The sequence below is a fragment of the Camarhynchus parvulus genome, chromosome 9, assembly GCF_901933205.1.
Source record: "Camarhynchus parvulus chromosome 9, STF_HiC, whole genome shotgun sequence".
Lineage (NCBI taxonomy): Eukaryota > Metazoa > Chordata > Aves > Passeriformes > Thraupidae > Camarhynchus > Camarhynchus parvulus.
This window is the reverse complement of record NC_044579.1, coordinates 25,079,892-25,107,707: the sequence shown is the minus strand read 5'-3', so window position 1 is coordinate 25,107,707 and position 27,816 is coordinate 25,079,892. Positions and strand designations below refer to the sequence as shown.

Here is a 27,816-nt window from a genome sequence, read left to right as displayed (position 1 = left end):
GGTCAGGCTTTAAGGGCTCAAAGAAGGCTTAAATACTTTGAGTTATGATTGTTGTTGCTCCTTTTAAGGCAAGGTGCAGGATCACAAGTGAGATATCAAAAACCTATGCAAGTTTGGAAATTCTAGGAGGGAATTGGGATGTGAGCTGCAATCATTGTGGCCAGGACAGCTTTTAGAAGCCCCTTTCCCCAATAAAGTTGCTTCTCAGAGGTAGTTAATTTAGAAATAAAATTTTTAATATTTCAGACCACAAGCGACACTGAAGCAAACAAAGGCATTGCAAGTGGCTCTGCATGTAATCATCACACTCGTGCTTGCAGCTCAATGGGATAATCTTTGTTTTTTGAGAGGAGAATGAGGGCTCTGGAGAGTATTTCTGAAACAATTCCCTGTCCTGAACAGCTGAGAAATGTTTAGGTTACAGCTCTGTTTACCGGGTTTGTGCTGGTTAAGTGAGTGATGGGTACAGACTGAACTGCGGGGTGGCTGCGGCTGCACGGAGCTGCTGCCGGGCCGGGATCCATCATCCCAATGGATCCAGCTCTGGGCTTGGGATGCTCTCAGGGCCCCCAGAGCTTCCATACCGGGATCCATCATCCCAATGGATCCAGCTCTGGGCTTGGGATGCGCTCAGGGCCCCCAGAGCTTCCATGCTGGGATCTGTCATCCCAATGGATCCAGCTTGTTGGTGGTCAGGGCCCCCAGAGCTTCCATGCTAGGATTTGTCATCCTAATGGATCCAGCTCTGGGTTTGGGATGCGCTCAGGCTCCAGGGCCCCCAGTTTCTCTTTCCTCTAGGTTTGGGAGCTCAGGGCCTCGGCTTCCATACCAGGATTTGTCATCCCAATGGATCCAGCTCTGGGTTTGGGATGCGCTCAGGGCCCCCAGAGCTTCCATGCTGGGATCTGTCATCCCAATGGATCCAGCTTTGGGTTTGGGATGTGCTCAGGGCCCCCAGAGCTTCCATACCAGGATTTGTCATCCTGATGGATCCAGCTCTGGGTTTGGGATGCGCTCAGGGCCCCCAGAGCCTCCATGCTGGGATCTGTCATCCTGATGGATCCAGCTCTGGGTTTGGGATGCGCTCAGGGCCCTCAGAGCTTCCATACCCGTATTTGTCATCCCAATGGATCCAGCTCTGGGTTTGGGATGCGCTCAGGGCCCTCAGAGCTTCCATACCGGGATTTGTCATCCCAATGGATCCAGCTCTGGGCTTGGGATGCTCTCAGGGCCCCCAGAGCTTCCATGCTGGGATCCATCATCCCGATGGATCCAGCTCTGGGTTTGGGATGTGCTCAGGGCCCCCAGAGCTTCCATACCGGGATCCATCATACTGATGGATCCAGCTTTGGGTTTGGGATGCGCTCAGGGCTCCCAGAGCCTCCATCCCCCAGAGCTCTCAGCAGGGCAGGGCTGCGCTGTCGTAGTGGTCCAGCAGGCTGTGTGCGATGAAGGCGCGCTGCGAGTGCAGGGTCCCGCAGGGCCGGCAGAGCAGGATCTCGCAGCTCGGGCACATCCCCCCGGAGCGCCGCGGGGCCCCGAGCTGCGGCAGCGAGCACGGCTCCTCCTGCGGCCGCCGGCAGCCCCTCCTGTGCCAGCAGCTCCGCGTGTCCTCCGGCAGCGGGCTCCTTCCCTGCGGGCTGCAAGCGGCACACACACAGGTGACAAATCAGCCCGGGCATGGATTCGGGCAGCAGAAGGATTCGTGAGTTCATAAATCATTAGATTTATCAACCCTTCCAGAGGCTGTACCTGTGACACCCTATGAGTGGGTGCCGTGTGTGGCCACCTGGAAAAGCAGGGATGGACAGCAAAAAGGAGAGTCTGGCTCTGGTGCTGTGGTGGCAGTGACAAGCTGTTAGTTTTAGAGCCCAGAATTATTGAAGGACTTCCATCATTTAAACAAAACCATAAAAGAGTGGCATCAGCTATGGGTAGGAGTTGATGCCTACCTGTATTCCTAACGGGGTAGGAGCTTCAACATGCAACTCTTCTGTGCATGATTGTGGCATGAGCCTCATGTGTTTGCATGAAGACAAACTCCAGAGAGCTCTGTGTCTGACCCTGTGCTGCCCTACACCATCACAAAGGTTCTTGTCCCACTTGTGTGCACCAGCAATGCACACCAATGCTGGCCAGTAAAGCCAGGACTGGCCACTATTGCACTGGCCTTGGCCAGAGAGGGAAGAGCTGAAAGGAAAGCTCTCCTGATCAAATTATACCCCCTTCTGTTCTACCTACACAATCCCTGGCAGAGCTCATGAATCAGTGCTGCCTGCAGAGATGATCTGGTTTGGCTGCACCACTGTGAAAGCTCTGTAAGCCCTGATGGCTCGAATGTGTTTCAAGCTCACTGCCATGCAGTGTGTCTGTAGGGGCAGATCCAGTAAAGTCTGAAGGCTGACTCTCTCTCACTAACATGGGAGTACCATGGGAGGTTACTAGATTACTGCTCAATTTTTAGTTTTTTCTTTCTTTTAGCTCAAACTGGGGAAAATCCGTATTTATCACTTACAAATAAGGATGAATGTTCAGAAACCAGGATTTTACTGTTTCAGTTGTATTTGTCTGCCTCCTGAATGTGCTCTTCGGTGAAATTATGAACAGCAGACAACATTTCACAGCAGTAATTCACTTCTTGGGTGTTTGACTATGTTTCTAGTCCAGTTCCTCAGCAGAAAAATCCCAAAACCAAGCCCTTGGTATTAATTGTGCTGCAAATAAATCAGAGGGGAAAATCTGGCTCTCAGGTTCATTTCTTGCTAGTGTATTTTAATCTTCTGTGGAGCCTGCAACCAGCTGCTGTGGCTATCAAGGCTAATGCAGTTAGCTGAGTAATTGTGGAGACTTGCGTGCACTTCCTGCTAAGACGGTAATTTCATGATAATTACCAAAGACAGACTCCTTTTAGGAGATCTGTAGAGAAAACAGCTCTTGGATGAGAAAAGACACTTTTTGGAAACCCCTCCTTGATCTTAGCATACACTCAGTATGCTTCATGTAAAGGAAGAATAATACCAGGGAGACAGACCCAAGAAAAGAATTTCAAATCCCATAAGAATGATTATGATAGCTCAAAACTAATACATTCACAAAGCAATGAGCTCGAAGTAATTTTTGCCTTTGCTTACTTTGGTTTAAAAAACTAATTGTTATTATTTGTCTTTTTGTTTCGTTTCCCTTTTTCTCCTTTTAACTGGAATGAGTAAGTATAAAGACACTATTGCAGGAACACAGGCATTCATTATGAATTTACAGAAATTTAGTATCATTAACTTTGTTGAACAGTGATTTTTGCTGCTGCCCATGCATTGACACTTTCCATTGCACCCTGGAGTTCCTGCTCTGGTGCAACAACATTTTTTTTTTTAAAGTTAGTGCTGGAAACAGTGGGGCTGTCCCAGTGGCAGTGCTGGGGTGTACCTGGAGAAACAGAGATGCTGCCCCTGCTAATGTCTTGCTTGAGGCATAGGGAAATGGATATTAGATAAACACACAGACACACAAGACTTGGAGAAGTTAATTTCATCTCTAGTGCTGCCAGAGACTTAATAGTTTTTAGCTCAAGTTGTCCAATTAGCCTCTGTTTCCTTGTTTGTGAAACAGTGAATCCAATGGAGGTGACAAGGTGTCTGTGGCTCTTCCAAAGCTGCTCTGGAAATACTCTCAAAATTTCTTGTTTGAAAATGTATGCAAAATATAATCTTGGATGTACTTACAGTTTATTTTTGGGAGACCCAGAGAAGAGGCTCAGTCGAGAAAATCTCTTCTTGAAGAGCCGCTCTCGCTTTTTCCGGCCGTGCTTCCCCTCTCCTGTGCTTTCTTCTGTCACTTCCTTCTTTCCTTTGTGCCAGCTCATTTTATCTGTCATACCAGCAGCACCTGGAAGCAGAAATCTGAGTCTGAAAACCTCTGCTTTGCTGGGTTGTACCTGGTGAAGTCTGGATCTGCTGCTCTACAGACCTGAGAGGGTCCCGGGCACGCAGGAGCTCAGCGGAGATCACTGAGCAGCTGCTTTCCATCAGATGAAGCAAATACCTGCTCTGAAAAATCCTGCAGGCACAAAGTGACTCTGGATAGTCTTGCTCTATCCCAGATAATTATGGAAAGTAGGCTTGGACATTAAATAGAATGAATATTTCCCTCTGCATGCTCTCTTTCATGACTGAGGAGTTCCTTAAACCGAGGGCAGAGGCGGGTCGAAGAGCAGGAGCCAGGGAAACAGCTCTGTGCAGGGACCAGAAGCAGTGAAACAAATGTGAGATGGAACAAATGCTGCTAGGCAAAAAACAGACCCCTGAAAAGATGAAGAACCAACTGGGGATTTTAGTTAAGGCTTGGAAATTGTTTCCTTTTTCTTTTGATAAAGCAGTTGATTAGCCTGCATTTCCGTGTTGCAATGCTTTGTCTCCGAGAATTATCCCTTTGGCCTCTCTGATCGAATTAGTGCCTCTGCTCCACATTTCATATTTGGTAATTGCATTAACTTTTGGTTGCTTGACTTGGAGGGTCATGCTCCCCCCTCCTCTGTCTGTTGTCTTGTTCCTGCCTGCTACAAGTATTTCCCACAAATCTTCTCAATCAAACCACACAAAGCTTGTAGGCTTAAAAACAAAATTGGCAACCATTTTTAACTCTTCTTCTTTTACTCTTCTTCTCCTCCCTCCTCAGCCCCTCACAGATTTTTAAGCAGAGTTCCCTGTACCCACTTTTTACCACAGGGACACACACAGGCAGGAGGGACTGGGCCTCACTGTGCAAATGCCAGGCAGGATCGCAGCTCCAAAGTTTTCAAAGTTATCCATTAATGCACATTAACAAGGAACTGTAAATGCCTTGAAGGAGCACAGAGCATCACACCTTGCTACTCAGCCTTGGTAATGAGCCACCCAGGGTTTTAACAGAGCCCAGGTAAGCTGGACCTAGATCTCTCAGAGAAATGGCAGAAAAGGCAATTTATGAGAGAAATTACAAATGCTTCACTGACCTATAAAAGGAAATTATCACTGCAGCACTAATTTGCTGTGAAGGAATGAATAGAAGTTTTGAGTGAAAGAAAATTACGCACCCCACAAATACAGACTTGAGGTTTTAATTTGTGACAAAATAATCTGCAAATCTGCAAGACCCATTTTAGGCAAGCAGTGGTGCTGAGGTGAAGCTCTGCAGAACAGAGCACCTGGGGCTGATAAAGGCAGCAGCTGGGCAGGCACCATCTGCCTCACTGCTCAGAGGTGAGCTGCAAGGGCTGGGCCATTCACTACCAATTCCACTTTGCTAAAAAGTCAAGAGAAGAAAACAAGCCATTTAAAATAAACATGTAGAACTTGGTGACAAATGATTGAAGAGACTTAGAATACTTTCTTAATCCTTTCAGGCAGTAGTTTCTGGAAAATTGTATTTTGCACATGTATAGTGTTTCATTTCTCTTTTAAAGATGAATTTGTCTGACTATGCTGAGTTTCCAGTGTCATAAGTTTTGATGATTTAGGGGGAATTCCTCCTACATTTTGTTTAAGTGTACTGCCAGATCAGAAGATGCAAAAATGCAGCATTTGAATAATTGATTTATTTGCCTTGCCTTTCTTCTCTGCTTAAATCTTGTGAAACTTAATTACCATTGCTTTCTATAAACCAATTAACTGCTCTCACTTTTCTTATTTGGCACTAATGGTGTTTTGTTTTGTGAGCCAAAGTAACCAGTACCAGTGTTACTGTGGCTGGCCCTGAGGTTTACTCTATTCTATGGGTACTCCATAAACCTATGGATTACATGATGACTCTTCTGAGTGGGGTCCTGCTTGCAGATCTAGGAGAAAATACGTGGCCCTCAGGTGAAGATCACATAGCAGCAGCAGCACAGAACATTTTTGGGAGCCTCAGTGTTCTATCTCCAGGCTGTCCCTAGATAGTTAGAAGCAAGCTCTGGTACCTGCAGGACTCCAGATGCAGAACTGATTTCCACTGATGATGGTTGCTGGTGGCTTTCATTCTGGAACATCCTCAGCAGTGTATTGGTGGCTCTGAAACTGCCCTCATAGGCAGAGCTATGCTTCAGGACAAAATACAAATTATGGATGGGGTAAAACCCCAACAGTTTGCAAAGCAGACTTGTTTTCCATACCCAGGAGGGGCAGGCTGAAGATGTGTGAAGTTATTTTCCAAAAGTGGAGCATTTCCATAGCCATCCCTCCAACTGCCCCAGCCCTCATCCTGCTGTTAGCAAACAAAATAAGAGGGAAAATCTTTGTGGCAGCGCAAACAGACAGAGCAAAAGATGCCAGACAAGAAGGAAGCTCTGGAGAGAGGAAAGTACCTGAATAGCAATTGGGGGACAATTTCTGATTCAGTTCTGTGACTTAAATGGTATTTAAGCTGTTTGAACTCATTCTGGTGGTATTGGTTTTGCCACCACAGGGTGTCTCTGCATCTCTTCTAACACCAGAGGCTTTGGTGGCCTTTAATGGAAGTCTGCAAGCTCCAGGGAACATGGGGCTAAAGGAAATGTCCCCCAGATCAGCTGGGGGTTTTCCTCAGGATCATGAGCCTTCTTGGATTGGAATGGTGATGCCTTCATTAGCTGGTAGGAAATTCTATTTTTAGCAGCTGCAGTGCAATGATGTTTAATTTGGTTTAGAGAAGTCTCTGGTACTGCTCTGGATGAAGCCATGGCCAGATGATGTGGGGCACTGGCAGCTTCAGCTGATTCTGCACTGAGCTCACGAGGGCTGAGGTGTTTTCCCTCTAGTGGAACACTTCTGCTAATTTCTGATTTCTAATTTCTCTGACTGCCATTTCACCATTATGCTTGTGTGGATATTTTCTGTTCCCCTTCAATCAGGATAAAGCTGCCATGGGGTCAGCACAAACACTCTGCCGTTTGCTCTGGACAGTTTGTATAATAAAACATTTCAATAGGTTGGGTTTGGAGTCTTCCAGGTTTTTTGGTTCTGGGTGTTTTGTTTTGGTTTGGTTTTGACACTTGTGAGCTTTGGTCTAGCACCAGCACTTGTTCCACCCTGCATGTAATTATGACTGGAGGTGAGACCACAGGAAGGGCAGAAAGGTCTGGTGGAAGGTCTCTCTGTCCCAGAAGCTCCTGGCCTCACAAGCCAGGCATGACTTGTCACTTTCTCAATATTCAGGTGTGGCTTGGGTTTGAAGATGAAGGTGAGGATGTCCCTGGTAGCAGGAGGTGCCTGTGTTTGCTGCCAGCCCGAGTGTGGGCGCTGCTGCGGCATCACACAAATAATCATGTAAATGTATCATATAAACAATCATATATACAATGTATGATACAAATGGATCTTTGTCTAGGATATCTGAAAAGTAAACTCTCCTCGGGAGGGAAGAGTTATGGAGGAATTCCGGGTGAGAAGTGCTGAGCTAAGTAATCTGTGGGTGGTAGTTGGGAATCTCCTGATTGTCATCAGGGCGTGCCAAATGGTTGAAACTCCATCTTTACGTAGAGAAAATACAGTTTGAAGTGTTTTCTACTTCCATCAGGAAAAGTTTCTATGGCCAGGCTCTCATGAGTGTGGTATGTGAGCAAGAACCTAAGGCTGGAAGTGCTGCCCAAAGTGACATTTATTCATTGATGCAGAAAATTGGCTCCAGCACAAGAGAGCAGTGGCAGGAGGTGTGAGGAGTCTCTAGCGCAGCGAGCAAGCTCTCAGGCAGCAGAGGAGAAGGGAGAGGGGTTCCTGTGACTGTCACTAGGAGAATTCCATAGTTCCCCAAGGAGCTGGATCCCTTCAGAGCTGACAGCCCATGGCTCACATCTGAGTCAGGGTGTGGTGACACCTGAGCCCAGATTTGGCAATAGTGGAGTGTCCTGATGGGTGATGTCACATTCCCTGGCTACATTCTGCATGAAAGCACCCAGCTGGCCAATAACAAGCTGAGAAATGGGGATTGATGCCTTGCTCACCCCCAGCAGCTGTGCTGCCTTTGTCTATGGCTTTGAGGAACAATTCACCTTTTCTTAGATTTCCACATCAGAAAACATGGATTTGATCTGATGACGCTGTTGCCCTTTATTCCCAACAGGCACCCCAAGATTTGAGGTCCAGGTACTTAGCAAAGCTGCTTGCCTTACCCAAACCTGGTTTGAATGGCCAGTGCTGGCTGCACTGCCACCCACGGAAAATTAGTGAAGGCAGCAACAGGTGAAGCCTCTTTTTATAAGTGAACAAGGTGTCATTGGGGCAGCAGGGTTAAATGCCACTTCTTGAAAAACCATGCTGACTTTCTTATTCCTTCACCTCTGCTTAGAGCATGTGAAGGCCTTGGCTTGGATGCAGAGGAACCTGTGCTGTTTCAGAGTTGCTGTTCTGCGCAGGGGAATGGGCATGCCAGGGAGGTGCTGGTGTTCATGGAGGCTGAGGCTGGATGCATCGAGGGTGGGAGCACGGGCTGTACGTCCTCTGAGACACAGCCTTCCCAACCTTTCCACAATCAGCGCCTGACCTGTAGCTTATCTGTCTCCGGACCTGCCCTGTGGCTTTTCATCCACAAGTGGATGAAACCACACGCACGACAGGTGGGATGGAACGGCAGCACCTTCCGTCATTCTTCTCCTCTTCAAGGATGTTTCTTTCTGGCGAGGAGAGGCAGAGAGAGGCTGGTTAGACAGACGCCCAGCGGTGTCCATCTGTCCCCCAGGCTGCCGCGAGCCCACCCCGGTGCCACACCCGGCGCTGTCCCCGCCGCCGGCTCCGGGCAGGAGGGTGTGGAGGGGCGCTGCGAGCCTCGCCCCGCTCCCCGGCTGTGATGCGAGGCGCAGGCATGCTCAGTAGCCGGTGCCTACCCCTCCTCTCCCAACAACACCGCCTGCAACAGTCGGAGCCGGCTGGCAGCAGGCGCGGAGCCGAAAGCCATCTTTGCTGGAGAGGGAGCAGCGCAGCCCGCAGCCCCCGCTCGCCATGTGAGTACCGGGAACACCGCACCGGGCCGGGGATGGACACGGGCCGGGGATGGACCGGGGATGGACAGGGGTCGGGGGTGGACAAGGACCGGGGATGGACAGATGGCAAGGATGGATAAGGACCAGGGATGGACACGGGTCGGGGGTGGACAAGGACCGGGGATGGACAGGGGCCGTGGATGGACACACGGCAAGGATGGACAGGGACCGTGGATGGACACACGGCAAGGATGGACACGGCCAGGGATGGACACACGGCCAGGGATGGACACGGGTCAGGGCTGAACAAGGACCAGGGCGGGGGCTCGGCAGGTGCCGCGCTCGGAGCTGCGGCAGCACCGCCCGTCGGACCCGCGGCTGCTGCTGCACCTGAGCGCACGGATGGGCTCTCCCCGTGTTTTCCCAGCAGCCCGGGGGTTGCTGGCACGTTTCTAGTCGGGTTCGTGCTCAGAAGGGAAGGCTGGGCCAGGATCCTCAACAGGTTCGAGTCGGGGTGGTTCAATAGCATGAGTCACCGGCGCTGCTGCTCCCCGCACACGGGTCCTGCTTGCTTTCCGTGTTTAATGAAACGCTCTCTCGCAGACGGGAGCTGTCTGATCAGGCCAGCCTCACCTTCTCCAGGGCCAATGGCTTCCTGTCAGCAGTGCTTGGTAGTAATCTGTTCCTTCTTGTTCCCATCTCTCCAAATACCTGCTCCAAGTTTGTACGTGGAGCGTTAATGGCAGCGTTAGCGTTCTCTGCTAGGCAGCGATGAAACCCCCAAAGTCCATTCTGAAATCAGAAGTGTGCTGAGGTAAAGGGGAGTTGATCAGACCCCTGCTCATTCACAAAAGGATTCAGGCAGCTGAAGGCATCATTTTACTATTGCCTCAATTCGTTGCTCATTCCCAGTGACCTTAAGGGAGAGCCCAGGATGTCTCAGACAAAGAGTCATTTGTGCTGGTACTGGGTGATCCTGCAAGGACTGGAGCTTGGTTGATTCAGAGAACATGAGGAGTGCAGGCTCTCTTGGGAATCTGTGATTAAATTGCTTTAAAAATATTTCCAATAACCAACTGTTCTTCAGGAGGCATTTTCAAAATATGCAATCACATATTCTGAAATGTTAGCTTTTGTCTTTAATGCTGTTTCCTGTATATATCTCAGACAAAAAAGAAGCTTTTGTCCGTGTTGTCCAAAATATTTTTAAAGCAAGGAACTCCTTGGAATTCAAAAAAACATTTTCTAATAGAGGATTCCTTATGCAAACACCGAAGCCTGTCAGTTGAAGCCAGTTCATTGTAGGCTCCTGTTGCCTGGCTGTGTTTCTGTTGAGCCAGATGATGACATCAAACACTTTTATCTGTACGTGAGCTGTTCTTCAATGATTAATATATGAGTTTGCTGCTGCAGTTTTGTACAATCTGAGCTGCTCTGACGCTAAGCAATAATCAGATGATGTTTAACATAACCTGTGTGTGTTTCAGTCTTGGTTTTCATGAGAGTATTCGTAAGTTAAGAGAAAGGGTGGTGCTGATATAACTTGGTCATACTTCTTCTGTAGGTGCTTTACGTCAGACTTCCGACAAAAATTAGAGGAAAATGGGAAAGCAGTTTTTGTCTAATTTAGCCAAATGGACTTTCAGTTTGATAATTGAAAGAAAACCAAGACAAACAAGCACCCTGTCATTGACAGTGTCAGCTGGCTTCTGTTTCACTGCCAGATGTTGTAATGAAACCTTTCCTTGGAACATCTCCATGGGTGCCGTGTCCCTGGAGCTGCCGCTGAGCCCCAGAGGTGAGTGTGGCTCCTGCCTTGCAGCAGCAGCTGGAGCTGCCAGGCCATCAGAGCCAGCTGCTGCTGACCACCAGCTGCTGCCTGGAGCTCCCTTGTGCTGCTGTGCCAGCTGTGGCAGTGCTGGGCTCCTCCTGTGCCTGTCCAGACCTGCACTGACACTCAGCTGCTCTGACCCCACTGCTGGGATCAAGATCTGCCCTGGGCCAGGTGCCAGCCCCACCCAGCCCCTGTGCTGTCCCCTGCAGCAGCTTGCAGGGCTTGCTCAGGAAGGTACAGGGCTCTGCTGAGCTATTCCCAGAGTGCTTTCCCAGCTCAGGAAAAGGTCTCCAGCTTGGGGAGTGTCTGAACCTCGGGGGAGTTCTCTGTATTTCATGTTTCTTTGCATTTCATTTCTCCTGGTGGGCTTCGTACTCTCAGTAAGGTGGCAGGTGCTCAGCTTGTGGTGTTTGGGGTGAGGAGCTCTGCAGTGTGTGGCAGCAGCTCAGTTTGTGGTGTTTGGGGTGAGGAGCTCTGCAGTGTGTGGCAGCAGCTCAGTTTGTGGTGTTTGGGGTGAGGAGCTCTGCAGTGTGTGGCAGCAGCTCAGTTTGTGGTGTTTGGGGTGAGGAGCTCTGCAGTGTGTGGCAGCAGCTCAGTTTGTGGTGTTTGGGGTGAGGAGCTCTGCAGTGTGTGGCAGCAGCTCAGTTTGTGGTGTTTGGGGTGAGGAGCTCTGCAGTGTGTGGCAGCAGCTCAGTTTGTGGTGTTTGGGGTGAGGAGCTCTGCAGTGTGTGGCAGCAGCTCCCCGTGGGTTTGGAGCTGACACGGAGCAGGCTCTGCCTGATCCCGCTCTTGTTTTGGAAACCAGAGATCAGCGTTCCTTACTCGCCGTGTTTCCTGTGACCCGTGGTTGTGTGTCACCCCCGCAGAGCTGCATGGTCCACAGCAGGTGGGAATCTGTGCCTGTGGCCTCTCCCAGTGAGCACAGCCCAGGGCAGGTGAGATCCATCCAGGTAACAGAACTTTCACCTTTACGCAGGCAGAGCAGGGGAAGCTGTAACATCAATGAAATGAAATAAAGGAGAAGGACATAAAAGGTGTTTGAAGCAAGAACAGGGAAAGGTCAGACCTGCCAGGAGAGCTGGGAAAGCTGTTCCAGGTGTGAGGAAGAGCGCACAAACTCATTTGGAGGAGATGTGAGAAGCGGTGAAGGACAAAATGGTGCTCAGAGTTGAGGTGCTCCTGGGCTTTGCTCCTGGCTGGAAAACAGGCCAAGAGGAGCAGGTGAAGTGCTGGTTTTGTCTCCTTTACAATGGCCACAGCTTGTGAAAAATGCCAATCACTTGTTTTTAAAATTTTAAAAGTGTAATAGTAATAAAATTATTATAAAAATAGTAATACAATTAGAGTAAAAATAATTTGGACAATTTGGATTAGGACAATATGAGACAAGAGAGACAAAGAGTTATGGATGTCCGGGTACCTTTTCTGGGCAGCATAAGCCCGAAAAAGGACACCCATTAACAGAGGATTAACCCTTAAAAACAACAACCTGTTGCATATTCATACACCTCATAAATGATGCATAAATTCCATTCAAACGCAGGATTCTGTCTGGTCAGTGTCAGCTTCTTCCTCTGAATCCTGACAGCGCCTTTGAGGCAGGAAAAAGTTTGTTTCTTCTGATAATGGAGCAATAAATTCTCTTCCTCTGAAAGATTGAGGTGTCCTGTGGCTGCTGTCTCGCTGTGAGTCCTTTCTTTAAAAAAAGTATCTCACATAGCATAGTTTCTATTTTAACATTTTGTTATAACCTAAAACTATATTTAACACAGTACTTAAGAGAATTAATATAGCATCACTTTCTAACACAACACACATAATATTCATTTTAATATTTGCAAAAAGCCAATCATAAAGTACATGCATTTTTCACACAGCTCAATGGGCAGTCCCATACAATAGCAGCTGAAGGCAAGGTGTCATCTGCTGCTCAGGCAGGCCAGTGGCCAGGCTGCAGGGTGCCTCTGGCTGCATTAGTGCAGCACCATGGGCTCCATGGAAGGGACACCTTTTGTGAGACAGCAAAAGCACCTGGCTCTCCCTGGGGCAAAGTCCTACCTCATTCCCCAGGCAGCAGTTAGAGCTTCTTAAAAAATTATCCTTGTGCTTGTTTTAGAGCAGCAAGGAGGGGATGGGCAGGATTAAAATGGTTCCAGCAGTAGGATGAGTCTGTTTAGGTCGAGTGTCTGTTCAGTTTCTCTGAGAAGGATGTCGTGGCTATTCTCTCCTGTTTGTAGAGCAGTACTCAGCCCTGCTTTTGTGGGCATCATTTTATAAAACTTGTCAAAAATCTCCCTGCCCTTTTCTTGTGCTAATCAGCAGAGACAAACAATTCAGTATAATCCTCTTCACAGTCCTGATCCACTGCTTGCAGGGAGCTCAGTGCCTGACAGGAGTGCATTCAGCCAGGGCATGTCCTGGGAAGGTCCAGCAAGCAGCAAATGCAGGGATGCACGTTCTGAGGGGTTCCACACTGAGTCTGTGTTCCCTCAGAAATGTGCTCCACAAGGGCTCTGTAGATCCAGGTGCAGGAAGATGGGAGCCCCCTGGGGCTCTCAGGGTTTCACACCTGGTGGGCAGTGCTCAGACCAGCCAGCCAAGGCCAGGAGTGACATTTGCTGCCATTCTGCCTCCTGCTGCAGAGGATGGCTTGGGGCTGGCTCACACAGCCATGGCTGTGGAGCTGCTCTTCTCATCTAGGGCGTGTAATGGAGCTTGTAGTGGAAATAACCAGGCTGTGCTCAGAGCAGCAGGGCTGTGTACGTGGGGAAAGGATGTTGAGGGGTGGGAAGCACCCAGTTTTCAGCACAGCTCTGTCCTGACCCCTGTGCTGGTTCTGAGGCTCACAGCTCTCAGTAAGAGCCTTTAAGGAGTAGGAGCTGCTGCTTAATCTGCTGCCTGGAGACATCACCAGGGGGATTCAGGTGTTTTATTCACTGTTGGCTTCCCCTGCCGTGCTCTCCTGTGGCATCATGCACACTGATCAGCTTCATGTGTTGCAATAGAAATAAACGCTTCCAGCTCACATCAGGTGTTGTTCCTCATACACTCACCTTGCCCTTGGAAGTAAGGGTGGCCCAAGTAGGTCATAAACCTTTTGGATATTTGGGTGATGAGTGCTTGAAAGTGTACAGATCAAACTGTGTGGTGTCTTGAGGGCCTCAGCCAAGGAAGTAATCTCAGAAAGGGAAGGATATGTGACAAGTGCAGGCAAAGATTGTGTCCTAATAAACATTCTTCCAAACTGGCTAATATGAAGCAGATGAAACCCAAATCCATGTAGATTGGAGATCCCTTTCCTGGTGACTTAGCTCTCCTTTGTTGTGCTGTGCATCACCACAGCTTGTTCCCCTTGACTCCCAGCATTTTTCACAGATAGCTCCAGCTGTGGAGTGAGTCACAGGACACTGAGAGTGGCTGCAGCAGCAGATGAATTGGTCTGGCAAAGGAACACTTCTCCTTCTTCAGGATCTATTTCCATAATTAATGTCTTCCTGCAGGATCAGTGATCAGGCTGTAGAGCCCCAGGCAGAGCCATGTTTGTGTGCAGGTGTGTGGAGAATGTTCCTGGGTGGGGGATGAGCAGGCAGGGCTGAGGGGAGGAATGGGTTCCATGTTCTCCCTCTCCTTGACTGCCACTGGGCTTCCTACCAAGTGGGAAGAAGGGTGGAAGGCAGGAAAAAAGAGGTGTCGGGATCTCTAGCTGGTCAGAGTGACCCCAAGAAAAGTTCCAAAGTCTCTTTTCCCAGCCTGGCGCTTGAAGAAGGAGTCAGGGCTCTTCATTTCTCGGTCTCAAGGTTGTTTATTGGATCTTATCTATAAAAATTTTTCTCCTGCCCTGCCCAGGTCCATCCAGCAGGACAGTTCCAGGCACTCTGCCTGCCCCAGGGCAGTGTTATGTCTTTATACTAAAAACTACAATGTACAATGTTTACAATTACTTCCCAATACCTATCACCTGTGTTAGACAGTGAGCTTCTACTCCAAACCAATTTGTAAGTGCCAACATCACAGCAGAAGATGGAGGCCAAGAAGAAGAAGGAGAAAGGCTGGACACATCCAGTTTCCTCCATCTTGCCTCCTGAATCCCCATTCCAAAAACCCCAAAATCTACTTTTCCACCCTGTGATAACTTCACTATTATTCTGCCTAAACTGTTGTGGCTTGCTGATCTTCATTAAAGGTTGGTAATTTGCTCCACAGGTCATAATCAAACCCACAGGTGTTCTGGGCTCTGTGCCAGGGCCTCTGAGCCCCCTGGCAGGGGTCCTGGCCATTCTGGACTGCCAGAGGGATGTTCTGGGTCATCACAAAGAGGGAGCAACCAGTGCAACAAAGCATCAGCTCTGTGCATTTGAGTCATTAATCACCAGGCAGGGAAATCAGAGACACTGAACTCCACTGTGCTCTCTGGCAGTGTGTGGGTGCAGAGCCCCTGCAGCTGCTCCCTGCCAGCCAAACCTGCCCAGCTCCAGCTCCAGCAGCACAGACAGGCCCGGTGAGTTCAGCCTGACCAGAGTGTTTGTTTGAAGCAGTTCCAGCTCACGGGGAGAATATTGCCTCTCCTACGTCACTGAGCACTCTCTGCTGTCATTATTCATGGCCATTACCTGCAATTAACCGGCCCGGGTTTCTGGAATGATGCAATTCCTTTTCCCTGCCTGTGGCTGAGCACTCGAAACCCTTTTGCATTATTCACTGCAGAATCATCAAGTGATTGCAAGGTGGGGTTTTTTTCACTGCTCAGCTATGACAAGCTCATGTTTTTCCGGGTAAATTAGTGAGTAACTCATTGAAATGGAGCTGTCTGTACCTTTGCAAGTGTTTTGTTGGTTGCGGTTCTATTGCTGCTTCTCTACTGGGTGATATATTTAGAATGGAGGTTTCTGACCAAATAATCTGAATTACATGATCCAGTTCCTTGATCTTTTTGGATGAAAAATTTAATAAGTAAAAGAAAAGCATTTATATTTCAGAATAAATATAATGCTAAATATAATAAATATAATTATATATAAATATATAAATATATAAATATATTATATAAATATATATTTATATATAAATATATACATATATATTCAGAATAAATATAATAAATATAATGAGAGAAAAATTTAATTTATCAGAGTTTTAACTTACACCCGGACTCAGTATCACAGCATCAAAAGACAGCTCTTCTGGAAAGCAGAGATTCTCTTATGATCACCTTTTAGAAGATAAACCCCATAAGATTTCAGGGGTTGTGTTTTGTTTAGTTTGGGGGTTTTTTTGGTTTTGTTGGTTTTTTTTAAGTACATTCTCATCTTTCTCATCTCTCCCACTGCATTGCAGCGCACTCCCAGTATGAACCAGCAGATGTACGGTCATGGTTTCCAAAATGTGGGCACTGCACGTTTGGAAGCACCAGAGAGCTGAAAGTTTGTGTTGCTGAGGGGTCTGTGCTGTGACCCTCAGTGGGAATTCATTGTGTTGGAACCTGTGGAAAGCAGGGGCAGAGCTGCTGCGTGCTGGGAACACCCAGAGGCTCTCATGGGCCCTGTCCCATCCAATGCTCTCCATGGGCTGGAGTCTGAGCAGGCAGAAAAGTGTCCACAGAACTTCCAGAACTCCCCAGGTGATCTGGAAAAGAGCTGAAGAGAGGAAACACACAGTGATAAGTGTTGAATTGAGCTCTTCTTAGTGCTTGGTGCTGGAGAGGTGCTGGTTTTCTTTTAAGATGTGATCTTACACAAGATCCAGGTGGGAATTTATAGATTGAAATTTTACATTTTTAATTAGTAATTGAAATTTGAAAAGCAAAGAGTATTAAAAATGCAGTTGTTGTAGCAAAAGTTATTTTCTATTCTGGAAACTGTGCCATTACAAAATTATCAAAACACTTCTTTGCATTCAAGGAAATGAAGTTGGAAAATTTGGTTTGAAATAACTTCTTGAAGGACTTCTTGCAGTGCCTGTGTTGAGGAGAGATGTTTTGAAAATGGTTTTGGGAGATAATGAAAGGTCTGACTGGATGGTGTCCTGAGCAAGTCCATCTAATGGGCTCTGCTTTGAACAGATGGTTGCACTAGATAATCTCCAGAGGTTGCTTCCAGCCTCAGTGCTTCTCTGCTTCTCTTTGAAAAGGTCACTCATAATTGAGTATGTTGGAGTTAATTAAACTAACATTTGGCTGTTTCCCAAACATTCAAGATCCTGACGTTTCATCCACGATAACTTTGATTTTCAGCCCATTGGCAGTGGATGCCACAGAAATCCCTCTGGTAGAATGGGCAAACATATGGTATTCAGGAAGGGAGGGAATGGAGGAGCTTGGAAAAATGCAGATCACTGGAATGCATTATTAAATTTGTCTTGGATGCAAAAGTTTGTGTTCTTACCACAGAGAACAAATCCCAGATTCTCTGCAAGTGAACTTTCTCATCTCTCACGTTCAGTGCCGGCTGCTCCAGCCTGGTGTCCGCTCCCGCTCCCTGCCAGGCTCACAGGGCCCTGGGGGTCTGGGGGAAGCCACGGAGCTGCTCCTGGACATGCAGCCTCAGCAGAGCACAGTGGGCAGTTCAGTTAAACCAAATAATTGTGTTTGTAGCAAGGGGAGGGTGTTCAGGCCACAGCAGAGGAGAAGGAAACATCCCTGCTGTCACCTGCAGCACCCCAAAGGGGGTCACTCACAGCAGGCAGGGAGTGCTGCTGGCCAGGGCACGGGGGGATGCCCTGGGGGGCTCCCCTGGACAGGGTTAAAAGAATAAATGTGTGTTTATTAAAGGCCTTCAACAGCCACACCTTGGGCAGCCACAGCCTCCCAGAGGCTACACCCAATGGACAATGGGCACCAGTTTTTCAGACAATTATAAGTTTGGTCCATTTACATATCAGGGGTTAACCTCTGAATTACAGCTTCAGCTAATGAAGTCATTTACCCCCAGTTTGCTGCTCCCATTCACTTTTGTTTGTACTTTTTGGGGCCTGAGGCAGTAAAGTGTCCTTGAGTTTCAGGCCTGGAGAGGAATTGTTCTGTCTGAATAAAAGGGAGAACAGCAGCTGCCAGGTTATGGAGTTTATAGTGAGTTTAGAGTTCTGCATTGATGCAGTGCAGGATGTAAAAAATATAAAAGCTGAAATCCTAAGGCATCACTCTCTCTGACCAGGCTGTCACATCCACATTCAACAGCCACACCTTGGGCAGCCACAGCCTCCAGAGGCTACACCCAATGGACAATGGGCACCAGTTTTTCAGACAATTATAAGTTTGGTCCATTTGCATATCAGGGGTTAATTCCTAAATTACAGCTTCAGGTAATGAAGTCATTTACCCCCAGTTTGCTGCCCCCTGATTCACTTTTGTTTGTACTTTTTGGGGCCTGAGGCAGTAAAGTGTCCTTGGTTCCCAGGCCCAGAGGGATTGTTTTGTGCGACCAAAATGTGAGGACAGGAACTCACACTCTGTATGGAGTTTGGAGTGATGCACTGATGCAGTACAAGATCTGAAAAATAGAAAAGCTGAAATCCTGAGGCATCATCAGAAGCTGGATGGATCCCCAGCCCAGCACCTTCCCTGCCTCTCCAGATCTCCTTCCTCACTGTAGATCTGTGTACCTCTGGAGGAGGTGAGCAGTGAGTTTCCCATGCCAACTGCATTTCTTGCTGGAATCAATCTCTGAACCCTCCCAGGGAGCGATTCCCCCAGAGTGCTCAGCTCACAGCATGGAGCCTGTGTGAGGGCAGCTCTGCATCCACGAGGGAAAGGCCTTGGGGCCTGGCCTGGGCTTCTCAGCACCCCCTGCACACCCAGAAAGCCTCGGGGAGCTGGGGGTGCTGTGATGTTCTCAGTGCTTTTCACACACTGAGGTCTGGGATCGTGTGATCTGTCAGCATTTTAGAAATGTAAGGATCCTGGTAAAGCTTTCCTAGAAATGATGAAAATTATTAATTATCCCTAAACGCACTTGTTACCTACTGCAGAAGGTCAGTGGTTAGAAATTGCATTTGTTCATTTGAATTCACATACAAGAATAGCTCCTCTCTATCTGCTGGTGACTGCCCTGTGCAGGGCCTTGATTCCAGTGTGCAAAGGGCACAGCTGCTGGCAAGCACAGACCTGCTCTGCTGGTGGCACACACTGGGGCATGGCTCAGTGCTCTCTGCATTATTTTGGAGTTTAGAGAGGGATTCTGTGCCTGTACATTCCTTACTGCTCTCAGTGATCCTGAGCAACACTAAAAGAAGAGACAAAACTCTCTCATCCCCTCTCCCCCTCACTCTTTTTAGGCTGACTTGTGGGAACTAATTGAACTTGTTTCTGAGCTGAACTTGTTTCTGAGCTGCAGCTGGGTTTGCTGATAGCTCTGGCAGATTCCCCTCACACATCTGCAGCAGAATCACTTCCAGGTGTGCCCAGAGACAGCACCTGGTGCCAGCAGCTGCCACCCTGTGGCAGCTCGGGTGGGGAAAGGGGAAGGCAAGCAGAGGAACAAAGAGCTTTAATCAGTAGCAGCAAAACCATCCCAAGGGCACTGAGTGATAGAGCAGCCCTTCCAGGAGGCTCCTGCACCTCAGAGGGTGATGGAGCTTGGGGTTTGGGGTTTGGGGGTGACCTCTGTTCCACTGGCTCACCCCAGGGCCTGAAGGCAGAATTTGCTGAGCTGGTGTCAGAGCTGTGCTGGAGCATTCCTGCTGCTTGGCACCTGGGACAGCTCACTCGGGGTGGGCAGTGCCAGATGAATCAGCAGATATCCATCCTCCTGGGGGCCACTGACAGCCTGGATATCCCAGGTGCTCAGCAGAGATCCCAGCAGGCTATGAAGGTCTGCTTGTGCAATGTTTGACTTCTCCTTTCCAGCAGGGAGCTGTACAGTCATTCCCTGACAGCTGAGCTGGTCTCCCACACACATGTGAAGATCACACAATGACATTTGTCAGCAACTTTGTTTACTAGATGATACAAACACAAAAATATTTCGAGTCACTTAACACCTTGATGCTTTCTACTTTGCATTGAACGTTTTAGGGAGACGGGGGAGGGACTGGGAAGGCAGAATATGCCCCACACCTCTTGGCATGCTGGCAGGAATGGCATTTCCACATCAGTCTCATTGCTGCATGTACATGAAGGGATGTGCTCTCCTGTATTTCATCTCTGTGCCTGATCTGTGGCCTCAGCAGCAGCAGTGGTGCAGCACAGACCTTTCCATCAGCATCTTCATTGCCCTTGCTGTGACAATCCCCTCTATGCACTTGACTCTGGGGGAGAATGAGCAGATTTGATTAACTTCTGTGCAGCCTGAGATGTCTTAGCAGTAGGATGATCTCCTAACAGAAATCACAGCTGACAGGTGCTTTTCTTGTTGAACCCCCACCTGGCAAAGCCAGTCAGGCACTCTGCATTTGCTGTTTTCCTTGGTGCTGACTCCCAGAGAGATGTTTGCTCAAGAGCTCCTTCACCAGCACAGCTCTGGAAACAAATCCTGCTCAGTCCTGATGTGCCTGGGGCAGCCCTTCCTGCTCCAGGAGCAGCCTGGGTGCTGAAACCTGCCACGCAGAGAGGACTTGGACTAGAACATAACAGCTAGAGCCAAACACAAAATATTTGGGCAGAAGGAAGAACAACTCTGAGTGTTTGTGTGTGTGCATCGAGAGAGGGCCTGCACCTTGGAGAGGCAAACAGGGACCCCACAGAGCAGAGCTCTGAAAAACCTTGGAAAAGGAGACAAGGAACCCACAGAGCAAAATTCCTCTGGAAAACCTTGGAGAGGGAGACAGGGACCCCACAGAGCAAAATTCCTCTGAAAAAAACTTGGAAAAGGAGACAAGGAACCCACAGAGCAGGGTTCTTCTGAAAAACCTTGCAGAAGAAAATACGGAACGCACAGAGCAGATCTCCTCTCTGGAACCTTGGAAAAGGAACCCACAGAGCAGAGTTCTTCTGAAAAACCTTGGAGAGGAAAACAGGGAACGCACAAAGCAGAGTTCTTCTGTAAAACCTTGGAGAGGAAAACAGGGAACCCACAAAGCAGAGCCCCTCTCTGGAACCTTGGAGAGGAAAACAAGGAACCCACAGAGCAAAATTCCTCTGAAAAACCTTGGAAAAGGAGACAAGGAACCCACAAAGCAGAGCTCCTCTCTGGAACCCTAGAAAGAGAAAAAAGGAGCCCACAGAGCAGAGCTCTTCTGTAAGATCTTGGAGAGGGAAACAGGGAACCCACAGAGCAAAATTCCTCTGTAAAACCTTGGAGAGGGAAAAGGGACCCCAGAGAGCAGAGCTCCTGCCTGGAGCCCCCCGTTGCTGTGTGCAGCAGGGAGCCAGGGGCAGCAGGGTTTCTCAGTAACTCTCTGTGGTGCTGGAGGAATCCGCAGGTCCTGATCCAGGGCAGGAACTCCAGCACCCACACTTCTGGTGGCACTGAGGGGCTGCAAGGCCTGAAGCCCCTGAGGAGATGAAGAGCTGAGCAGCAAAGGGAAAAGGGGTGCAGAAGGTCAGATCTGTGTGGGAAGGCAAACCCAGAACGCTCAGAACGTGGCTGCTGAGTGGATCAGGCTCAGCTCAGAGCCAAATCCTTCTGCACCAGCTGCTTTCCCTCTGAGGCACTGTGGGAGCACTGCACAGTGTGAAGGGAAACGTGAAAAAAGTAGCCACAAGTAGTTTAGAAGGTAACTCCCAATGAACTGAGCAGTACTTTGCTGAGTGAACGTGAAAAATCCCCAAAAATTGCATAATATTAGACATTTAACAAAACCTCAACAGTGACTGGCCAAATGTTTGTTTAATTTAAAACTTCACTTTTTTTTTTCTTTGTTTGGTGTTTTTTTGAGTGGGTTTTTTTTTGGTTTGTGGGATTTTTTGTTGGTTTTTTTGTTTGTTTGTTTGTTTGTTTTTGGGGTTTTTTGTTTTTTGGGTTTTTTGAGGTTTTTTTTGTCCTTTGGTGCTGGTGCCTGTCTCTGGGTCTGTTCTGGTGCTTCTTGTGTGTTTACAGCAAAGGCAGCTGTCTCCTCAAAGTGGAGCAGAGTGTTTGTGCCTCAGTGTTTGGGCACGTGTAACCATTTGTAAAACCCCTCCAGTGGAAGGGATTTTCCTGCAGTGGCTGACGTTGATTTCTGTTGTCTTTGTTTTGCTTTGAAACTGATGGTGCAGGTTGCTGAAGGGATTTTGCAGGTAAATGAGGAAGGAGTAGCAACAGAAACACATCCAAGAGCCTGTCAGTGGTGACAGGAGACAGGATTGCAGTAATTCCTTTGTGTTGTCAGATGAACAAAGGGAATCCCTCTGCTCTGAGCTACAATTTCCTTTAATTTGGTCAAAGTAGAATAATCTGCATCTATTCTTCTTGGCTGTCTCTTGGAGAGAATAAACCAGGCAAACTCTGCTCTTCTTTCATAACAGAACAGACTGGATGTGGGCTGGGGTCAGAAGAAAATTAATTTAGAATATGTGAGGGATTGAGGTGAGGGCCCCGACTCTTTCTCACAGAATTTTTGAATTTCTGTAAAGCCTTTGCATTTTCTGTTCTGACAAGCTCCTACCTGGTAAATTTTTTTTTGGGAGCAGCACAGAAAACTGAGAATTGTCATGATGGACAAAGTGAGGAGGACACAAGGACAGCCTGGCTGGGATGGCCAGAAATCACTCTGCCTCTGTGCTGTGCAGAGAATGAAATTACTGCTGTGTCTGCCTCCTGTCTGCAAAGCACAATAAAGGGAAGAAGAAGAAAAAAGAAAAGGACTTTGGTTATCTTCAATTATTAAACCATTGCCCAAGTAGTGGGGGCTTGTTTGGAGCTGGGAGCTCCTTATAGGCACTGCCATAACCAAAGCAGGATTCTTCTTGAGAGGCTTTTCCTTAAAGCCTTTACTTTACTTGTGGTGTATTTTGTATTTCTAAATATCTATGTGATTTTTTTTTAACATAGATTTTACATAGAACTTGCTCTTGGGTGTGTCCAGATAAATGCTCAGGGTGCATAGCTCAGACATCACAAAGACAAGTTGGCCTTGCAAGGATTAAGAGAAGATAATAACACTCCACAAGAAGTGTGAGATTTAAGGTGAGAAGATATTCAGCACAGGAACAAACACCTCTGCCCGGGAGCATGCAGATGTTTTTTTTCAAATTGCTGCTATTTATAAAGACAGTTGCTTTGTGCAAATGTGTATAAAGATCAATTCAGAATTTTCCATGCTGCTGTGCAAGAGCTATTTTACATATTAACATTATGATTTCGAGCATGTTTTGTTTGACAGTTCAGTGTTTTGTTCTGTCTTTAAAAATCAAACCCTGAGAGGCTGGTGGTTTTTCTTTGTGTGTGCATGAGATGCCTTGTTTTGGGATGGGCAATTTGTTCTGTTTGTTGTTCAGAATATCTACAATGGAGAAGTTACTTGGCTTTAATGCCTGAATTTAACATTTTGTTTTTTGGGGTCCAGTGCACTGGGGTGGCTCCTGTCCAGGCTGGGGATGTGGCTTTGCAGAGCTCTTGTTTCTGGCCAGGGGCACTTTGCTGTGCCCAGGATGTGCTGCTGGTGCTCACCCTCTCCACGTGGAGGTGCCACTTGCAATAAGTCTATGGCAACAAAACAGGAACAATCATTTTGAGCTTGTGCCTACAGCATCAGAGAAATTGAGAATTTATTTCACAGAAGGACAATGGGTGACCCCTGCCTGCACAGGAACTGGCCCTGTTCATAGAAGAAGAAATTCCTGGGCTATAATAATACAATACCATAGCTGGTGGAAGAGGATGCATCCAGCATTCTTTTGCCTGTTTGTCCCCAGTCTGTCATGTACATGTAAGGAAACCAGATTGATTCTTGCAATGCTGGCAACCTCAGCACTGCACAGATTTACACAACGCAAACACTGATATATGAACCAAAGAATTAAAATCTCCTTGGAAAACTAAGGCAAATGCAGCTGTACAGAATATGTTTTCTGGATTATTTTCCTTCAGAATAACAACTGTTGGTCTAGGACTGACCTTTGAATATCTTTGCTCTCCTGTAACTATTTTGCCTCACAAAACCCTCTGTGGAGTGAATTTGCTCCAGCAGTGTGTACACAATGTGTGTCTTTTAGATTTTTCATCAGGGGCCACATCTTGTGTCATCAGGAATAAACTTGCCTGGCTTGGTTCTAATTTGAAATTTGAGTTCTTAAATGTTCATAAATTAAAAAAAAAATTAAAAAAGCAGGGAAAAATAAGCATCATGCTGGGATCTCTGAATGGAGCAGAGCCTGTGGACTGGGGAAAATATCTTCTGACCAGAAAAGATCTTTGAAGAGAGAAAATAAATTCCCTATGGAAAGATCAAAGCATATGAAGGTAATGGATTATGACAGGGTAAAAAAACACCTGGAGAAAATAGTTAGTTCCAACATAAAAGAGGGGAATAGGAAGGAGTAGGGTTTTTTGTTGGAGATAAAGGGTAGTTAGATGGCTGGCTAAGTACTTGAGATTATATGTTGTAGCTAAAGGGTTATTAGTGGGAACTGGGGCTTTTTTCCTGTCTGGTACAGCCTCCACTTCTGTGGTGTCAAAGTAACCTTGGAGCTGCAGTTCTCAATTCCTCCTCTATTGCAGTGCCCTGTGCTCTGTGTGGTGACTGCAGCCTGATGCACCCTGCTCTGCAAACAGATGCTGACAGACTGACAAGAGACTGACATAATCGCAATCACTCTTAAAAAGTCACGTTAATAGTCTGAGCAGGTCCTGCCAGGGTCAGAAACAGCATGGAGCTTATCCCAGAAAGAAAGGCAGAAATGCATCTGGTGAGCGAGGAAATTCTATATCACCTTCATTTACCCATGCTGTATCCCCCTACAATTCTCCCTTTTTCTTTTAACCACAGAGTTGCAGCATTTCCAGAAGTACATATTCAAATAAATTCATATATTTAATTTAAAACTAAGAGTATACAAAGGTTCAAACAGCATATTATAGTACAGATATATACATGTATTTTTCTAAGTGTTAGTTCAGTTTTATAGCTTTTCCCAGTTTACAAAGCACTTATCTTCAAGGTCTTTTACACTCATATTTAACAAACACCAATAGCTGTAATTGATATATTTTGCCAATAATTTAGTATTCAAATCCTGTTTCCCTGAATCCACAGAGTTATATGGTCAAATCTGGTTTCCTTGAATCCACGGGTCGTCCTGAATCCACAGGGCAACATAGTTTAGTCTCAAATCACATCGGGATCACCATTTGTTGTCTTACATATCAAGAGTTCTATTATCATCATAGTGCAAGGGTTCCATATTGCCAGAGTTTCATGCCTCCTTGATGTTTCTCATGGGTATCTCCTCTAAGCGCTGACTCTTCCTGATCCTTGCAGTATCCACCTGACTCCAGTTCCCACCAATCCACTCTTCTATGCCACTGTTCTTATTGGCTACAGCTGTGGCCTGTTAACATCAGGCCTGCTCCTAATCTTTAGTAATTGGTTCAGCTGCAACTCATTGGGGGATAAGATTACATTCTATACCACCTTCATTTACCCATGCTGTGTCCCCCTACAGATCCCCTGCCCCCTGGAGGTGCCCAGCCTCGCTCACTGCTGCAGCTCTCCTGTGTCACAGCCACACAGCCCCAGCAGCTAGAGCTGAGCAGCACAGACAGGTCTCAAGGATGTCCCTCTTAGTGGCACATCAGTGGGAATCAGGCTTTGCCATGCCTCCAGGAGCTGAGAGCAGTGACTCTGTCCAAGGCTGGGCCCAGCAGAGCTGCACCTCATTGTCCTGTTCCTATCCCATCCTCCCCTGAGCCTCAGCACAAAGCAGCAGTGCCAGGGTTTGTGCCAGGTTCACCTGAGCCAGGAGTTCAGCTGCCGTGAGCACAGAGTGCTGGATGTCCTGAGAGCCCCTCAGAGCCACCTGCAGGTGTTGCTGCTCACCCCTCTGGTTTATTGCTGCAGTGTTGGAGCATCCCACAAACCTGCTGCTTGTTTCCTTCATCGCCATCCTGCCTCAACAACACTCAGTGTCCCTCAGCAACGCCTGCTTGCCCTCTCTCTCAGGTCACTTGCTCCTTTGCCTTTTCAATTTTTTAAGGAACAACCTGCCTCTCTGGTCTTTGCAGAAGTTCATTTGGGTAAAGGCAGCAGATTTGTATAGGGACCTGTGAAAAATGCATGTATTTTATAATTGGCTTTTTGCAAATATTAAAATGAATATTTTATGTGTTGTGTTAGAAAGTGATGCTGTATTAATTCTCTTAAGTAGTGTGTTAAATATAGTTTTAGGTTATAAAAAATGTTAAAATAGAAACTATGCTATGTGAGATACTTTTTTTAAAGAAAGGACTCACAGCGAGACAGCAGCCACAGGACACCTCAATCTTTCAGAGAAAAAGAATTTATTGCCTCATTATCAGAAGAAATGAACTTCTTCCCGCCTTGAAGGCGCTGTCAGGATTCAGAGGAAGAGGCTGACACTGACCAGACAGAATCCTGTGTTTGAGTGGAATTTATGCATCATGTATGAGGTGTATGAATATGCAACAGGTTATTGTTTTTAAGTGTTAATCCTCTGTTAACATGGGTCCTTTTTCGAGCTTATTTTGCCCAGAAAAAGGTACCTGGACATCCGTAACTCTTTGTCTTTATTGTCTCATATTGTCCTAATCCAAATTGTCCAAATTATTATTACTCTACTTATATTACTATTTTTATAACCATTTTATTACTATTAAACTTCGAAAATTTTAGAAACAAGTGATTGGCGTTTTTCACAGACCCTAAGGAAGGGTCACTGTAAATTTATTTTATGTGTGTCCCCTCTGTGTTGCTGCTCTGATGGAGAGCTGAGCAATCCTGGGGTGCACTGCATGAGCACATCCCATGGGTGCATTGCTGTGGGAGGGGTGTTGGTACCAGATGGGGACAGAGGGAGATGGAGGCCCTGGACAATCCCAGCTGTGAGAAATAGCTCCTCACTTTTCATAGTTTAGGAAGGTTTATTAAACCTTATCAAAAATACAACAGAAGACTGAATAAAGAAAAAAGTTATGGCACTGGGAGCAGAAGATTTTCCCCACCATTCGCTCAGCCCTCTCACAATGGAGGTTTTCCCTTTTTAACCCTTTAACCCCTCCCAAAGTTCTGTCCATCAACCCCTTCTTCACTGTCCAGTGGTGGAAATCTCTTTCTCAAATCCTTATTGGAGGTCAGGTGTCACCACAGTGACAAGCCAGCCCTCCCAGCTGCCCCTTGATAACCACATGAGGGGGTAAAACATAACTATAAATCTATAAAACTTTTCTTAACCTATATACATGATATCTGTTTGTTAATTGTGAGAGTCAGTCATCACATTATTCATCTATCACAGAGCCCTGGCTCCTCCTCAGCACTGCCTGTGCTTTGTGGGTGCTCCTCTGCTCTTCTAAGAAGTGACTAAACTGATGTAGTATTTGTTGCTTCCAGCTCACAGGTAACCTGGAATGAAAAAAACTTAACTAAATTAAAAATGAAATTCTAAGCTTTTCTTTTGGTTAGGCAGTTTTACTTTAAACTAGCAATTTTCCCTTGTGTCAAAGCAAGAGCAACTGCAAGAGCAATCTCTCATCTGTCCCCATGACCAGGAGGAATTACAGAAAGGAACAGATCTCAGTGGGTGCATGGTCCAGAAGGAATGGAGCAACATGAGTGCAAAATTCAGTCTTTAATAGCAAAGCACTGCTATCTTCTCTTCTCTCAAGGTCTTGTTTAGTTTGGCAAAGTATAAACAAACTCCAAGTTATGGGAAGTAGATGCAGCAAGACTGGGTTGGATAGAGCAAATGGTTTTGATGAGAGATGTTATTGCTCTGGAAATGAGAAGGTAAGAGACCTTGAGGTGAATATTTAATATTCAGAATTCCTGGTAGTAGGATGCCAATAGAATTTCAAACAGGTAATTGGCCAGGGCCACAGAGTGACTGGGGCAGGATGTCAGGAACTGTCACAGTGTTGAGGCCTTTGCCAGCTCCCAGTGTGAGGCCATGTGTTCCCACCTTTTCTGGGATGCTCTGGTATAGTCCTTCCTGTGTCATGAGAAAATTGTGCACTTTGTTGTGTCTGGCACCACTTTTTGGTTGTGTTTT

General features: G+C 47.1%; 1 protein-coding gene across 1 annotated transcript in view; it reads left to right on the top strand.

Annotated features, from left to right (window-relative positions):
- The first annotated feature begins 8,838 nt into the window (after nt 1–8,838).
- Nucleotides 8,839–27,816, top strand: part of LOC115907104 (vesicle-associated membrane protein 2-like) — a 56,594-nt gene continuing 37,616 nt past the window's right edge. The window contains exon 1 of the mRNA XM_030954769.1: nt 8,839–8,926. Coding sequence (XP_030810629.1) covers nt 8,925–8,926 — 2 coding nt within the window. The 5' untranslated portion in view covers nt 8,839–8,924. The remainder of the gene's footprint in view (nt 8,927–27,816) is intronic.